This window comes from Berghia stephanieae, chromosome 12 (genome assembly GCF_034508935.2).
Source record: "Berghia stephanieae isolate SIO BIC M18660-M18661 chromosome 12, UCSD_Bste_1.3, whole genome shotgun sequence".
In the NCBI taxonomy this organism is placed as follows: domain Eukaryota; kingdom Metazoa; phylum Mollusca; class Gastropoda; order Nudibranchia; family Aeolidiidae; genus Berghia; species Berghia stephanieae.
Genome location: NC_088371.1, coordinates 3,957,889 through 3,975,875, shown reverse-complemented (window position 1 = coordinate 3,975,875; position 17,987 = coordinate 3,957,889). Strand labels below are relative to the sequence as shown.

General features: G+C 36.3%; 1 protein-coding gene across 2 annotated transcripts; it reads left to right on the top strand.

The window, feature by feature from the left end:
* The first annotated feature begins 224 nt into the window (after positions 1 to 224).
* Positions 225 to 17,370, top strand: LOC144957452 (uncharacterized). 2 transcript variants are annotated; one of them, XM_078888723.1, is made up of 2 exons: positions 225 to 1,036; positions 16,219 to 17,370. In XM_078888723.1, the coding sequence occupies exon 2, from the start codon at positions 16,298 to 16,300 to the stop codon at positions 17,336 to 17,338; it is 1,041 nt and encodes a 346-aa protein (XP_078744849.1). In that variant the 5' UTR covers positions 225 to 1,036; positions 16,219 to 16,297; the 3' UTR covers positions 17,339 to 17,370. The 2 variants fall into 2 exon arrangements, with proteins under 2 accessions (XP_078744849.1, XP_078744850.1); XM_078888724.1 differs by lacking the exon at positions 225 to 1,036 and adding an exon at positions 15,683 to 15,862.
* Positions 17,371 to 17,987: the final 617 nt, after the last annotated feature.

Genomic DNA, 17,987 nt, shown 5'->3' with positions numbered 1-17,987 from the left:
AAGTAACTAGATATTATCTCAGGGTAATTTTGATGCTAAGAAATTGGATTTACAATCAAAATAATATATAAGACGTGAGGGTGACGTCATTATTCTTTGCTGAAAAACTATCGATACGTATTGAATTGTAAGCTTCAATTCATTAGAAGAAGACAGATACTGTTGACGTTTCGTTGTTTCCCCTTTAACAACAAAACAGGATAAATATAACACTACAGACGAATGAAGAATGTGATAGTGGCTTAGTTAAGGTGAATGTGGATTCACCTTCACCTTAACTACGCCACTATCACATTCTCTCATTCGTCTGTCTGGGTGGGGTTCCTGACCTCCCATAGTGGGCAGGGAGGTACATACTGGGTATTCTATCCCCCTATATCTGTTTTCCAACATGCTTTCTGTCTTTGTCTTGGAATGAGATTACTTGGTTTTGTCCTGACCCTGCCAGGATATCCTGGCTTAGAGGGAAACAGGCAAATGTATAGTTAGTTTTGGGAGATGATATTTTTTTCCTTGTAAATTATCTTCCTGCATTATGTTTTCTTTGTATTATATATGATTTGTAAAACATTTGAGTGTATTCCTCTTAGTGGGGACCTGTGCTTGTGTCTGGATGAGACTTTTAGTGATCTCAAACTAAGTACTTTGATACTGTGCTCTTGGAATCTACATCTGTTTACTTTCTTATATGATCCAATTCCCCTTTGTCTTACCTTTTCTTGGGTGCTTTAATTATAATTCTAGAACTTTTTTCTATCCCATTTTCTTCCTTTTTTACTGGCGCTGATATGAACTTAATGTGTTGCAAGCGCCGTAAAACCCTCAAAAACAACAAACAAAAACATCATTCGTCTGTAGTGTTTCATTCATCCTGTTTTGTTGATAAAGGGGAAACCCGAAACGTCCACAGTATCTGTCTTCGTCTAATAAATTGAAGTTTAAAATTCAATACGCATTGTTATTTTTTCTTCGAACTTCAAACAGCAACATTTTTATTATTGGATGGGGTTCTGGTCCTCCCATAATAGGCAGGAAGGTCACTTACTACGTCTTCTATATCCCTATATCTGGTTTCCGTCTTTGTCTCATAGTGAATGAGATTACTTGGTTTTGTTCTTTCTCTGGACAGGATCCTTGGCTGGGAGGGAAACAGCCAAATGTGTAGGCTAGTATTAGTTTTGGGAGATGATATTTCTTTTCCTTTGTAAATCATCTCTCTGTGATGTGGTGTAATTTTTTTTAACGTACCCGTACGATTTGTAAACATTTGAGTGTATTTCTCATAGTGGGGACATGTGCTTGTGTCAGGATGAGACTTTTAGGTGATCTCAAACTCAAACTATGCACAATGTTACTATGCTCTGGGAATCTACATCTGTTCCCAATTTGAGTTATTTCCATTTGTCTTACTTTTCTAATGTGCTTTTAATTGTAATTCTAGAACTTTTTCACCATCCCATTTTCTTAGAAGCGCGAATTGAGAATGAGTTCTAAATTTAAAATGCACGAGTTCAAGAATACTTTATTTTATTCCTTCAATAACGTCACCTATATAATTTCTCATCAATATAATTTGGCCTTATTTACAACGACGAGTGAAATGTTAGCAATATCAAAATATGTGATCATAAGAATTACCATTGCGTCAACTCTTTTTTTTTTTTTTTAGTAAAACGTGGCTTGCAACGCATTTAGGTCATATCGGCGCCAGTAAAAAGGAAGAAAATGGGATAGTCAAAAGATTCTAGATTTACAATTAAAGCACTCAAGGAAAAGTAAGACAAAGGGGAAGTGGGAGGAAATAGGAAACAGATGTAGATTCCAGGAGCATACCATCAATGTAGTTAATAGTTTGAGATCACCTAAATGTCTCATCAAGACACAAGCTCATGACTCGACAAGGAGGAACACAATTACTCATTCAGAACAACATATATATAACAATACACAAAAGAGAGATGATTTACACCAACAAAAATATGTTCTCCCAAAACTATAACTACGTATACATTTGACTGCCCCACACCCCCTCTTTCAGTCCTGTCCGGGAAGTGTTGATTCTAGAGTATATTTCCATGACAACAATGAACACAACCCGTGCCAAATACTTTTCCTATACTCGATTTACCATCAATTGTGTCAGAGACTCAATTTCGAGATTTCTTTTTTTACTGACAATAAGTAGATCGATATATAGATAGTTCGAAGTTGACGTCACCCAGGTCTTTGTTATTGTTTTTTTTTCCATCCGCGTTTATGAGTTATTCTCACTAAACTGTATTAACCTGACTATGAACGTTCATGGTTACACAAAGTTTTGTGTGTTGGTCCGTTATACTTCTGAATGACAATGTTGTGAGCTTCATAGCCAAGCGCATACTATCTATATTGAGCCAGATAGCGATAAAACGCAAGGATGTTAGGAGAAAATTTAAACATGATCAACGTTTCAAACGAATATTCAACACTTCCCTCGTAATGACGCATGGTAACTTAGTAACTGGCTCGAAACTATCGGAACAATGGCGGAGGCCTTTATGAAATATTTCTCCTACGATCATAAAAGCGTATCCAGAGGGGAAAAAAACATTATAAATTTGATCATGTTTTGACTTTTGCACATTCTGATCACAAGAAATATGAAAAGTTCTAGCCAGCATGAAGAATTAAAAGTACAGATTTTCTTTGTTTAAATCCACGATGGCCGCCGTTGATGGGCGACGTGACATCAGACTATTGAATCCAACTGAACATGAAAATATTTTAAGCTTTAATAATTACAGAAGACAATTGAGTGATGACGTTTTAATCTTTTTCAAAACAAAAGATTTAGCGTTTAGGAATTTAGTAAACTGAACAAGTGTGTATGAACGGTACAAGACTAAGCAAGAAAGAAAAATACAAGAAAAAGACCATCACAAAAAATCAGTCGACCTCGACTGGGCATCGAACCCCAGACCTTCTGATTACCGGTCAGACCTGCTACCATTACACCACGGAGGTTCCCGATAGTTGGCACAATTTTAATACTTATATTCTCCACAAATGTTTTCTCTTTCCGTGTTGCCTTTTGTCTTTGTCTTGAAATGGGATTACTTGGTTTTGTCTTGATACTGGCCGCAGTCCTTAGCTGAGGGGGAAAGTCAAATGTAAAGTATTATTTTTGGGAGATGATATTCTTTCTTCTTTGTAAATCATATCTCTTTTATATACAACACGAGGCTTGTTGTCTTGTTTTGGGGTTTGTTTCTTTTTTTGTGTGTTTTTTTGTTTTGTTTTGTTTTATGTTTCCTTTGAATTGATTACTCTGTAAGCATTTGAGTGTGTTCCAGTTTGTGGGCTCCTGTACATTATATGCCAGGATGCGACTTTCGGGTGATATCAAATAAACATAAGGACGGATTGCTCTTGAGCTTGAAATCCACTTCTATTTCCTATTTTAACTAGACCACTTTGTCTTCATTTCTTGGTTGCTTTCAATTGTAAAGCTAGAATATTTTGACCTTCTCATTTTCTTCTATTGAAATGATATCAAAGGGTTTAAAGCGCCGAAAAACCCTTTTTTTAAAGATGATTTTTTAAAAACATGTAAGAAAATAAAAACCAATAGATCACTTTTAGAAAAAAAAAAAGAACAGAAAAAATAATTGAACAGACACGGTATATTGTCGTCGACAATAAGACGTCGAGATTATCACCGTCCACGGGCATTTTTAAATGAGCTTTTATATAGTGCAATATCCACTAAATGTGCTCAAAGCACTTTACAAGGGGTCCCTGACCAACAGCAACACGTAACATGTAGAACGAAACATTACGCCTGTTAGGCAATATTACAATTTTTGTGACAGAGACAACGCTGTCAAAGGCCAGGTACTCATTTTACACCTGACTACGGTGAGAGAATGTGAGTTAAGAGTATTTTCCAAGGACTCAACTATGCGCCGAGTGAGGCTGGAACCCAAGACCTTCCGATCCGAAAGCGAGTGTCATACCACAAGACCTCATAGCCGCACAAACGCATTAAACGGGAAAACAGTATAGATCTAAGGTTAAAATTCAAAATTGAGATAAATAATTTAGACTTGTTAACTTGATTTGGCAAAACTGCATAAGAGCACAGTTCCTATAAGTTATCACTTCTGGGTGGGGATCCTGACCTCCCATAGTGGGCAGGGGGGTACATACTGTGCCTTCTATCCCCCTATGTTTGTTTTCCAACAACATGCTTTCTGTCTTTGTCTTGGAATGAGATTAATTGGTTTTGTCCTGGCCCTGACCGGATACCCTGGCTGGGACTGGGAGGGAAACAGTCAAATGTACAGTTAGTTTTGGGAGATATTTTTTCCTTCTAAATCAGCTCTGTTATGCACTGTATAATGTTTTGTTTATGTATTATATATGATTTGTAAACATTTGAGTGTATTTCTCTTAGTGGGGATCTGTGCTTGTGTCTGGATGAGACTTTTAGGTGATCTCAAACTGAGTACACTGATAGTGTGCTCTTGGAATCTACATCTGTACCCTATTTGAACCAATTCCCCTTTGTCTGCCTTATTCTTGGATGCTTTAATTGTAATTCTAGACCCTTTTACTATCCCATTTTCTTCCTTTTTACTGGCGCTGATTTCAATTCAATTCAATTCAAATATTTATTTATTGTCGGCATTTAAAAAATGTTTCATAGATAATGTAGTCAGGCTAATAGAAGCCTTTGACCGACATAGGTTTTAACACATAGTGCATAAAAATACATAGTAATACATTTTCCCTTAAAAACATTCTTTCATCAAGATTCCAATCATGACACACAAAGAATAGTAACATAATATTATATATATATATATTATATATATGGAGGAGAGGATAGAATGTATCGCACCCAACGAGGCTTTTATAACACTAAAAGACCAGAAAACAGACTTCAACAACAACCCATCATGCAGATTAATAACCCAGCCAAATCAGAAATAGGTATTATAAGCAAGCACTACCTCCAAGAAATCAACAACACAATTAGAAAAAACACAAACATACAACAATGGACAAACACACAAGCAGTCATCAAATGGTTTAAAACCCTCACCAACAAACGCAACCTACAATTCATACAGCTTGATATCTCTGATTTTTACGCCAGTATAACAGAAAAAACATTCACCAGAGCCATCACATTCGCAACAGAGCACACCGACATCGACAAAACACCATAAACATAATCAAACACGCAAGACGGTCGCTCCTCTTCCACAACGGAGAAATCTGGACCAAGAAAAAGGGCCAATTTGACGTCACCATGGGTGCATACGACGGAGCAGAAGTGTGCGAACTAGTGGGCCTTTACATCACACACCAGATCAAGAACCAACTGCCTAACATAAACTTCGGCCTCTACAGGGACGACGGACTAGGAACACACACCACAACATCAAAATCCAACATTGAAAGAATGAAGAAAAAACTCATAAAATTATTCAAGGATCTCGACCTCAAAATCACACTAGAAAGTAACCTACACCAAGTCGATTTCCTGGACACAACCCTCTGCCTCAAAACTAACACGTATAGACCATACAAGAAACCCAACAGCGCCCAATTGTACGTCCACAAACACTCCAACCACCCACCTACGATAATAAAACAAATACCCACCATGATAGAACAACGGCTAAACAACCTCTCTTCAAATGAAAACATATTCAACGAAACAAAACAAGACTACGAAATGGCACTCAAACAGAGCGGACACACCTCAACACTGAAATACAAAAATCTAACACACGCCACAACACCAAAACAAAACAGAAAAAGGAATATAATATGGTTCAACCCGCCGTTCAACAACGCAATCACTTCAAATATCAGCAAGCAGTTCCTTGCACTCATCGATAAGCACTTCCCGAAGAACCACCGTCTGCACAAAATAATCAACAGAAACAACGTCAAGATAAGCTACAACTGTGCACAAAACATGAAACACATCATTATCAACCACAACAGACAAATCATAGCCGAACCCAACAACATCAATACAAATAAAGACAACTGTAACTGCAGAAAGACAATTGCCCTCTTAAAGGAAACTGCCAAAAAAGCGCCATAGTCTACAAAGCCACCATAACCACTGATAACACCGCAGCACAATACATCGGCAGCACAGAACCCCCATTCAAAACACGATACAACAACCACAAAGCCTCCATAACACACGAACGCAAAGCAAAAAGCACCAAATTAGCAATGCACTATTGGGAACAAATAAACACACTTAAAAACACCAACAATAACCTGGGAGGTCGTCAAGCAAAGCAGCCCCTACAGATGCGGTGCTAGAAAATGCAATTTATGCCTGACAGAGAAACTGGAGATTTTACTACACAACCACAGAAACAATAGCACCTTAAACAAAAGATCTGAACTGATGACAATGTGCAGACACTCTAACAAATTCAAGCTCAAAACGCAAAAGGCCAAATAACCCCCCCCCCCCCTTTCCCCCACTCCCGACCCCATTATACCCCTCCTCCCCCCCCCCCGCCGCAACCACATTCCACTACAATATCACACACACACATGTACACACAACACGCAACACACCTACACACACACATACACACACACACACACTCATAATATAAACATGAGAGCACATCACAATACACATCAAAACTAATCACCACTACACAGCGAAACAACTTTAGTTTGGAGTTTTCTACGGACATTGCAAATGGATTATGCCGACTGAGGAAGTGTAAGTGTAAGGAACACAGAAACGAGTCGTCTCGGCTAAAAAATGTGAGTGAAATTTACATTATATATATATATATATATATATATATATATGTGTGTGTGTGTGTGTGTGTGTGTTTGTGTGTGTGTGTGTACGGTTAGATTAATTACAAATATTACATTTGCATGGCTGGCCATTCCATGAGAAGATAATATGATTTTTGAAAACATTAAAATTTGAGATTTTCCTGATGTGCTCGGGAAGTTCATTCCAAAGCACAGCAGCAGAATATCTGAAAGATCTTTTGCCATAAGACGTTGTTCTGACCCTTATAATATCAAGGAGGTTTGAATATCTAAAATTGTATCTGTTATTTTTCAAAATGACCATATCAGATAGACAAGGAGGAGCAATTTTGTATAAAATTTTAAACGTTTCCAAAGCAATTGTTCTCATTCGTCTTATTTGTAGGGAGGGAACTTTGGCCTTTGAAAGTAATTGGTCGTATGATTTTTTGTCATCTTCATAAATAAAACGCAGTGCTATTTCTTGTTTCTTTTCAAGTTTATCACAATTAGTTTTAGAACAGAAATGCCAAGCTAGTGGACAGAAATTGAAATTTGACAATACAAAAGAGTGAAATATTGTTAACTTGTTCAATTTTGAAAGGTATTTTCCAAGCCTTTTAAAGACATTTAATTGCTGAGAAGCTTTACGGCAGATGGTTTTAATGTGTAAATCAAATTTTAGTTGGTAGTCTATGTCGATCCCTAGTAATTTCACAACTTCTTCACATGTAGTACTTGCAGTTCCAATATTGAACGTGGGTTTTTTTGTGTGTGTTTTTGTACCTACTGCAATTGCCTGGAATTTGTCCGGGTTTGCTTGCATACAGTTTATTTCGAACCATTTGATAAGGATTTCGCTTTCATTTTCAATAGTTTTTAAAAGCATATCGAAATTTGAATGAGCATATGACAGGGTATTATCGTCAGCATAATTATATAAGTTTCCCTCTCTGATAAAGTAAAATATATCATTTATAAAAATGTTTAAAAAGTAATGGTCCAAGAATTGATCCCTGTGGAACGCCTTTTTTAATGCTTGCCCACTCGCTCACATCATCCTCTAATTTTATTTGTTGTTTTCTTCTGCTCAAGTAATTTTCAATTAAATAAAGAGCTTTTTGTTCTAGCCCATAGGCAGCTAGTTTAGCAATAAGAATGTTGTGAGGCAAGCAGTCGAACGCCTTCGAAAGGTCCATGAGGATTGCAGAGAAATATTTGTTATCGTCTAATGCCTCTTTCCAATCTTCAATTAAACGTAAAAGTGTTTGGCAACCATGGCCTTTACGAAAAGCACACAAGTAGTCATTTAAAAAGTCATCGAAATATATTGATAATTGCTGAAATATATTTTTTTCAAATACTTTGGAAACAACAGGTAACAGGACGATAGTTTGTCACATTTAGAGGATATTGTTTTTTATATAAAGGCGTGACTTGGGCTAATTTCAATTGATCAGGAAACACACCAAAAGAAATTGATTTGTTAATTAGATTCGTTATTGGTTCAGCCAGCACGGGGGAGTCAGCTTTAAGAAGTCTGGCCGGAAAATTGTCAAAACCAGTTTCTTTCTTAACATTGATATTGTTGATAACTTTCTGGACAGTGTGTGAATCAGTTTCTTTGAATTCCAATTTCGGAAGGTCGGGTAAGTTTTCTTTGATGGATTTGATGCTTGGGTGAGTTTCTGGATAATAAACAACGTCTTTACCAATGTCATTTGCAACATTTACAAAGAAAGAGTTAAAATTGTTACAGATATCACCAACATTATTCAATATCTTTTCACCATCTTGAAGTACAATCTTTTGTTGATCTTTGTTGTGCTTCTTCGATAAGAATGGTTTGGCCGTTGGCCAGAAATCTTTTGACTTCTGTCCTCCGTGCACCTTTCTAAGAAGCAACTAACGTTTAATTGAACTTCTTTTTAATTTTACCACATAATTTCGTTGTTCTTTATAACTTTCCCATGATATTTTTGTTTTTTCTTTCAAGTATTTGTTATGAAGCATTCTTTTTTCTATATATAGCTTTCCTTAATTCACTGTTCATGAATGGTACTGGCTTCCTTAGTGGGTATCTAATTTTGAAAGGGGCATGTTTATTTGAGATTAAAATTACTTTATCGATAAATTCTCCATATTCAGTATTTACGTCGTGATATGACCTTAATGTGTTGCAAGCGCCGTAAAACCCTTAAAAATACGTGTAAGACTCCTTCCGCACTAGGACAAAACTGTCCCAGGACAAATTTGTCCTGTCCCACTGGAGAAAACTTCTATTCAAAAGGGGTTCCGCACTAGGACAGGACTGTCCCGGGACACACCTGCGCGAATGCATTATTTTTTTTATTTTTTGTACAAGATTCAAAAGTTTATTTGTAGGCAATTGTCAATATAACTCATACAAGAATATAATATTTTCATCAACAAATCAAGTAAATAAAATCAATAATAAAGCAAGGCAAACAATGATAGTAATAATGATAATAATAGTAATATAATAATAATAATAATAATAATAATAATAATAATAATAATAATAATAATAATAATAATATAATAATAATAATAATAATAATAATAATAATAATAATAATAATAATAATAATAATAATAATAATAATAATAATAATAATAATAATAATAATAAATAATGATAATTAAAATGGTGATAATAATAATGTAAAATCTTCTAATTAATAGATTAGTTATTTAATAGTTTGAATTATAAATTAATAATTTAAAAAATAAGTCCTTGGTACAACTCTAATAATTCACATTTTATGAATCAACATAAGATACGACATGACGATAATGATTTTTTACACAGTACAATGGGATTTGTTTACATAAGCTTTATATAATCATGAAATATTCTTATAGCAAGAGTAATATTATTGCTGCTGCTACTACTACAACAACAACAACAACAACAACTACTACTACTACTACTACTACTACTACTACTACTACTACTACTACTACTGCTACTACTACTACTACTACTGCTACTACTACTACTACTACTACTACTACTACTACTACCACTACTTCTACTATTACGACTACTACATCTACAACAACAACAACAACAACAACAACTAATACTACTACTACTACTACTACTACTACTACTACTACTACTACTACCACCACTACAACTACCACCTCTTCTACCACTACTTCTACTACTACAACTACTACTACTACTACTACTAGTAATGGATGAAATAGAGGTTGCATATTTCTGTGCTTTACTACGTGGGAAAAAAAAAAGACAAATTGAAAGAGAAAACAATATTGGGTGCATCCTTTAATGACCCAAAGATTGCTCAAGGGTCAATTCCGTAGACTCTATGGTGATCTCCGATCTTATCTTAAAATGACTTTCTTGGAATCACCTCATTTTACCCAGGTGCAAATGAGTACCAGTTCGCTGACGAAAGTAATCTTTGACGGACTAGCATCATTCAAGAGGGTAATAGAAAGTCAGCATGGCTCGGTGGTACGGTCTTTGCTTCGTACCCGAAAGGCATCAGTTCGATCACCCGCTGATGCGCTATGTTGCCTTGAGTAAGTCACCTCGCCTAGCTCAATTTGCGGCGCTGCACTGCGGCTAACGCCTGGGTTATACCTCGCCCTAGCTCAATTTGCGGCGCTGCATTGCGGCTAACGCCTGGGTTATTCCAATCTTCCCTTGGGAAAGACACTCGAGAAAAATTTCCCCTATGGGATGAATAAAGGGAATTTTATTTTTTTAAAATTTTAAACTGTTATCTGTCTGCTCAACGCTACAGCAACATGGATAAGTTCCGGATTTATCAGCTTAGGAGGCAAGATGGCCCATGGTTAGCGCGTTGTACTCTGGACTCAGAGGTTCTGTGTTCGATGCCGACCGAAGCCAATTTGTACTTTCTAGAGCAAGAAAATTTACTCCAATCACTCACTCCATTCAGGTGTAAAAGGGTACCTGTCAAGCTGGGATAGTAATCTGCGATAGACTAGCGTCCTGTTCAAAGGTTTTCAAACAAATACGTTAATTGTCTGCTTCACGCTATTGAAACCGGAATAACTCCTGCACCATTGGCTACAAGGCTCTAAAGGAGTTAATTTGTCTTACAGTGAGTCCAAGTGGCTCAGAAGGACTTACTTAAAAATATTTTCATTGAAAATTCCCGAAATAAATAACGATAAAGATAATTGATCCCACAAGGTACCGAATAGATGTGCGACCGGTTTTAGACACGTTACTGCTGTGTCACAAAGTGTGACACTTCTTAAATTATATTTATAAACATACGTTTTTAAATTGCCGAAAATGTTTATGTTGCTATGCCTTCTGTACGCGGTTTCATCACATATAATTATTTTTTGAATTGTTCTTGCTTTTTTATATTCAGAATTGAAATAAATAAATGAATCATAACTGTGAAATTGAATGTAAGCTTCAGTTTAATATACGAAAACAGATAAAATGGACGTTTCGGGTTTCCCCTTCATCAACAACACATGATGAATTAAAAACCACAGACAAATGAGATAATGTGGTAGTGGCGTTGTTAAGATGCATAAACAAAAACATTGATGGGCAGGAAATTGTATGCTACTTTGTGAGGAAGCGCGAATTAAAACAGAGCAATAGAAATTTATAAAAGGTGCGTACTTAATTATGTTAAAAGAGGGGAGGCGGGTAGGAACTGTGTAATGCAGTGAACTAAAATAAAGTGTGGACTATTGTTGGAAAATAAATACAATGGAATTGGAAATAAATACAAAATGTAAGGGATGTAGGTATTAATATATTTGTGGCATTAGCAGCAGCAGAAGCAACAGTAGAAGTAGTATTAGTAGTAGTAGTAGTAGCAGTAGTAGTAGGGATGCAGAAAATAAAGACAGGCATTTCAATTTTGACACGGCGCCGCCAAGTCTGGGACTTTTTTGTCCTAGTGCGGAAGTCTGCTATAATTTTCTACTATCACAAAGGATATGAACACGGGACTGGGACAGTCCTGTCCCGTTGATTTTGTGACATTTAAACCTCTTCCGCACTAGGACAGGACTGTCCTCGGACAGTCCTGTCCCAAATCTGTAACATATAGAATTTAGAGAAATCTTCCGCACCTATTGGGACGGGACAAAACAGTCCCGTTGTGTCCCAAGCCGTTGTGAAATGCTACAAAATCAACGGGACAGGACTGTCCAGTCCCGTGTTCATATCGTTTGTGATAGTAGAAAAATATAGCAGCCTTCCGCACTAGGACAAAAAGTCCCAGACTTGGCGGCGTCGTGTCAAAATTGAAATGCCTGTCTTTATTTTCTGCATCCCTACTACTACTACTACTACTACTACTACCACTACTACTACTACTACTACTACTACTACTACTACTACTACCACCACCACTACTACTACTGCTACTACTACTACTACTGTTGCTTCTGCTGCTGCTAATGCCACTAATATATTAATACCTACATCCTTTACATTTTGTATTTATTTCCAATTCCATTGTATTTATTTTCCAACAATAGTCCACACTTTATTTTAGTTCACTTTCTATACTGCATTACACAGTTCCTTCCCGCCTCCCCTCTTTTAAATTAATTAAGTACGCACCTTTTATAAATTTCTATTGCTCTGTTTTAATTCGCGCTTCCTCAGAAAGTAGCAAACAATTTCCTGCCCATCAATGTTTTTGTTTATGCATCTTATCAACGCCACTACCACATTATCTCATTCGTCTGTAGTTTTTAATTCATCATGTGTTGTTGATGAAGGGGAAACCCGAAACGTCCATTTTATCTGTTTTCGTATATTAAACTGAAGCTTACATTCAATTTCACAGTTATGATTTATTTATTTATTTCAATTCTGAATATAAAAAAGCAAGAACAATTCAAAAAATAATTCTATGTGATGAAACCACGTACAGAAGGAATAGCAACATAAACATTTTCGGCAATTTAAAAACGTATGTTTATAAATATAATTTAAGAAGTGTCACACTTTGTGACACAGCAGTAACGTGTCTAAAACCGGTCGCACATCTGTTCGGTACCTTGTGGGATCAATTATCTTTATAGTTATTTATTTCGGGAATTTTCAATGAAAATATTTTAAAGTAAGTCCTTCTGAGCCACTTGGACTCATTGTAAGACAAATGAACTCCTTTAAAGCCTTGTAGCCAATGGTGCAGGAGTTATTCCGGTTTCAATAGCGTGAAGCGGATAATTAACGTATTTGTTTGAAAACCTTTGAACAGGACGCTAGTCTATCGCAGATTACTATCCCAACTTGACAGGTACCCTTTTACACCTGAATGGAGTGAGTGATTGGAGTAAATTTTCTTGCTCTAGAAAGTACAAATTGGCTTCGGTCGGAATCGAACACAGAACCTCTGAGTCCAGAGTACAACGCACTAACCATGGGCCATCTTGCCTCCTTAGCTTATAAATCCGGAACTTATCCATGTTTCTGTAGCGTTGAGCAGACAGATAACAGTTTAAAATTAAAAAAAATAAAATTCCCTTTTTCATCCCATAGAGGAAATTTTTCTAGAGGGTCTATTCCAAGGGAAGACTGGAATAACCCAGGCGTCAGCCGCAATGCAGCGCCGCAAATTGAGCTAGGGCGAGGTATAACCAGGCGTTAGCCGCAGTGCAGCACCGCAAATTGAGCTAGGCGAGGTGACTTACTCAAGGCAACACAGCGCATCAGCGGGTGATCGAACTGATGCCTTTCGGGTACGAAGCAAAGACCGTACCACCGAGCCATGCTGACTTTCTATTATCCTCTTGAATGATGCTAGTCCGTCAAAGATTACTTTCATCAGCGAACTGGTACTCATTTGCACCTGGGTAAAATGAGGTGATTCCAAGAAAGTCATTTTAAGATAAGATCGGAGATCACCATAGAGTCTACGGAATTGACCCTTGAGCAATCTTTGGGTCATTAAAGGATGCACCCAATATTGTTTTCTCTTTCAATTTGTCTTTTTTTTTTTCCACGTAGTAAAGCACAGAAATATGCAACCTCTATTTCATCCATTACTAGTAGTAGTAGTAGTAGTAGTAGTAGTAGTAGTAGTAGTAGTAGTAGTAGTAGTAGTAGTAGTAATAGTAGTAGTAGTAGTAGTAGTAGTTGTTGTAGTAGTAGTAGCAGCAGCAATAATATTACTCTTGCTATAAGAATATTTCATGATTATAAAAATCTTATGTAAACAAATCCCATTGTACAGTGTAAAAAATCATTATCGTCATGTCGTATCTTATGTTGATTCATAAAATGTGAATTATTAGAGTTGTACAAAGGACTTATTTTTTAAATTATTAATCTATAATTCAAACTATTAAATAACTAATCCATTAATTAGAAGATTATACATTATTATTATCACCATTATAATTATCATTATTATTATTATTATTTTTAATATTATTATATATTATTATTATTATTATTATTATTATTATTATTATTATTATTATTATTATTATTATTACTATTATTATCATTATTACTATCATTGTTTGCCTTGCTTTATTATTGATTTTATTTACTTGATTTGTTGATGAAAATATTATATTCTTGTATGAGTTATATTGACAATTGCCTACAAATAAACTTTTGAATCTTGTAAAAAATTTTTAAAAAATAATGCATTCGCGCAGGTGTGTCCCGGGACAGTCCTGTCCTAGTGCGGAACCCCTTTTGAATAGAAGTTTTCACCAGTGGGACAGGACAAATTTGTCCTGGGACAGTTTTGTCCTAGTGCGGAAGGAGTCTAACAACGGCTTGGGACACAACGGGACTGTTTTGTCCCGTCCCAATAGGTGCGGAAGATTTCTCTAAATTCTATATGTTACAGATTTGGGACAGGACTGTCCCAGGACAGTCCTGTCCTAGTGCGGAAGAGGGTTAATGGGAGTTAATAATAAATAAAGGGAGTTGGTTTATATATGATTATGATTATGGCCGTCATACCTAACAAAATATTATAAGAATAAGACCGTGCAACACCCAATGTTTTACATCTATTGGCCCGACCAATTTCCATACAGCTAGGGACGCACACCAAAGTCACTGTATCAAAAAGAGTGACGTTGTTGTACCTCCCTTCCCGTTGGGAAAACTCAACTATTACAAAAACACTTGTGAATGAGGAATGTTCTATTAGTATATAATAGTAGTAATAATAATAATAATAATAATAATAATAATAATAATAATAATAATAATAATAATAATAATAATAATAATAATAATAATAAATAATAATAATAATAATAATAATAATAATAATAATAAAGCAATTATTAAATAGGAGGAATGCTTCACCAATATAGATAGTGTGCGCTTGGCAAAGAAGCTCACAACATTGCCATCCGGAAGTATAACGGACAAATACACAAAACTATGTAACTTTAAACGTTTATAGTGTGGTTAATACAGTTTAGTGAGAATTACTCAAATGGCAAAAAAAAAAACAATAACAAAGGCCGGTGTGACGTCAACTTCATACTATCTATATGAGAGATAATGGTTAAGATTTCGTGCACTAATAGTTAGGGAATGAGATTAGCGGAAGAGTAGCGTCCCTTGATTGGACGTCACCTTACAGAGAGAACGTCAATTTGGTTTTGAAGTGTCTCAAGCCGCTTTCACCGGAAGCGAGGACGAGAGACGCATGCGCACAACAAACATGACGTTCTCTCTCTAATAACTTTTCCGCCGGTGACGTCACAGACTATGGGTGACGTCCAATCAAGGGACGCTACTCTTCCGCTAATCTCATTCCCTATAATTATTACAGGGAAAAAACATGCACACAATGCCATAGCATTCTTTTACGGTTTAATATCATTCTTGTACCCTCTTCTTCTCCTACAGGCTTGTCCAACACTACACGACGATACAATACAATGAATGCAACCATTCTACATCTGATTCTACCATAATTAAATTCAGCCCCCCTCATGATACATACATAACTAGAATATGAAGGAAACGTCAGTGCAGGCAGCAAAGTCAATCACTCAGAAGAAGCCCAATCAAATATAATTAGTAAATTAATAATGCACTCACCTTTGTTTCCTTAACCCTCTCCTTACCAACCATAGGAAAATTGTCACATTCTGTTACGATACAACGAACATTTTACTCATTCAGTTCTTTTTGTCCATCAAAAAAAATGAAGAAACTGTTTCGTTACACTAATAAAAACTAAACAATGCGTTGTAGAGCTTTATTTTTTATTTTTTTAGCTGAACAATATTATGTATAAAATGTTTTCGTTGCTTTTTCGTTGTTTGAGTAAGAAAAATAATTTTTGTGTTGGGTGGGTGTGAAGTTTTGGGAATAGTTCTGAAAATGGCTGGTATGGAGAGAGTTGACCCTTCCTCTATTTCAACTTCTTACAGATGTGAGATTAATTCTCTGAAACACTAACATATGTTTAACCAACACACCACATAATTTGCTTCTCCATAACAAACAAACATGAATTCAACACTGCAATCAATCACAAATTCTCAGGGACAGCAAGAATTTGTTCTGACAGAGGAACTCCATACAGTTCTTTCCATCATTAACCTTGTGACGTCACTATTAGGGGCGGCCACAAATTGCGTCAACATTGCAGTCTTCTTAAATCTTGGTAATAACGAATCCATCAACATAAGCTTGCTGGGAATAGCCGTCTCCGATTTCATGGTTTGTTTATTAACTCTTCTATCCGCCATTTTTGAAATCCCGTTGGTCGGGAGAGAAGTCTCGCAAAAATTAGATATCAACGTGATCGAGGTGAACTATTTAATATTTATGATTCCTCTTGTGTTTTTTGCAAGGATAACCATAGTGTTGACAGCTTTTATCACGATCGAAAGATGTCTGTGCGTTGTTCTGCCCTTAAAGGTGAAAACACTCTTTACACGGACTAGAGTGAGGATCAGCGTTTTTCTTGCATTTGTCTTAGTCGGACTATGGATGGTTCCTTCTTACTACTTGCATCGCTTCGGTTGGCGGTTTAATCCTTATCTCAACAAGACCATGTTTGGCCTCGTTTTGGCCTCAGATTATGACGTCATCAACTCGTGGTATACTCCTGCAGACGCCGCCATTTTCTACGTCATTCTGTACACGCTTATCATTTTTTGCACTGTGCTACTCGCTATAACTCTCAAGAAAAACCTCAAATGGCGTCAAAGTGTAACGAGCAGTACTAAATCGAAAGAAGAAATGGATAAAAGTGATCAGACTTCGTCCTCGAAAGAGACAAAGATTGCCAAGATGGTCATGATCATTTCTTTTCTTTTCATCGTCTGTTATTTACCGTCTGTCGCTGTGTGGATTGCGAAGACTCTGGACCCAAGCTTTAGACTCCACGGCTCCAAAGCTCATCTATTAATTGTCTGTGGAATATTTTCATTTTTCACCCAATCACTGAACTCTGGAATGAATACGTTGATTTATTTCAAAAACAGTTCGAATTATCGGGAAACGTTTCAGCAGATGTTCGGAATAAAGGGAAGTATGAAGTGATTATGATTTAATAAATGTTTGTTTTACGTCAATACCTTGTTTGCTTATTTGTTGATTTGAAAACAGATGAGAGGAACTTATGATATTTTACGGTTAAGGATAAATGAATTAGCCCTCTTCACCCTAATAAGGACTTCTCGTTAGTTTTATAGTATAGTCTCCCTTCCCCTTTTCTGACCTGTACAAGTGCTGACCGCTCGTATCTCATCAATAGAGGTGCCAATTAAGGAGGCAAAAGTGTACTAAACTTTTACACAAAAACATAGACCATCCCCTTTCTTAGTGCTGAACTCCACTTTAAAAAAAAAAACAGTTTTTTTTTCTTGTTTAACAGGTGATTGGAAAATATACTGAGGATTTATAACATACTGAATTTTCCATAAATATACGGGAAATTGGCAACCTTGCACCAAAGAGCAGCACATCTTTTCAAGGAACTGTCTGGAAGGAGACAAGTCGAGGGTTTGCCCTTTGCCCTTTGGTTGCCAGAAATACGCGTAGCAGTCCACGGCTTTAGGAGCATCTTGGTTGGACTTTTGACGCGGTCTCAAACTCGAACATTGCTGAATCCACTTCTACTTATTCTCTGTTTGAACTAGCCTAATCTGTCATCTTTCTCCTGGATGCTTGTAAGATTAAGAGCTCTTTA

What these genes read in the sequence shown, in the direction of transcription:
- LOC144957452 (XM_078888723.1), top strand. Translation starts at nt 16,298, where the DNA reads ATGAATTCAACACTGCAATCAATCACAAATTCTCAGGGACAGCAAGAA.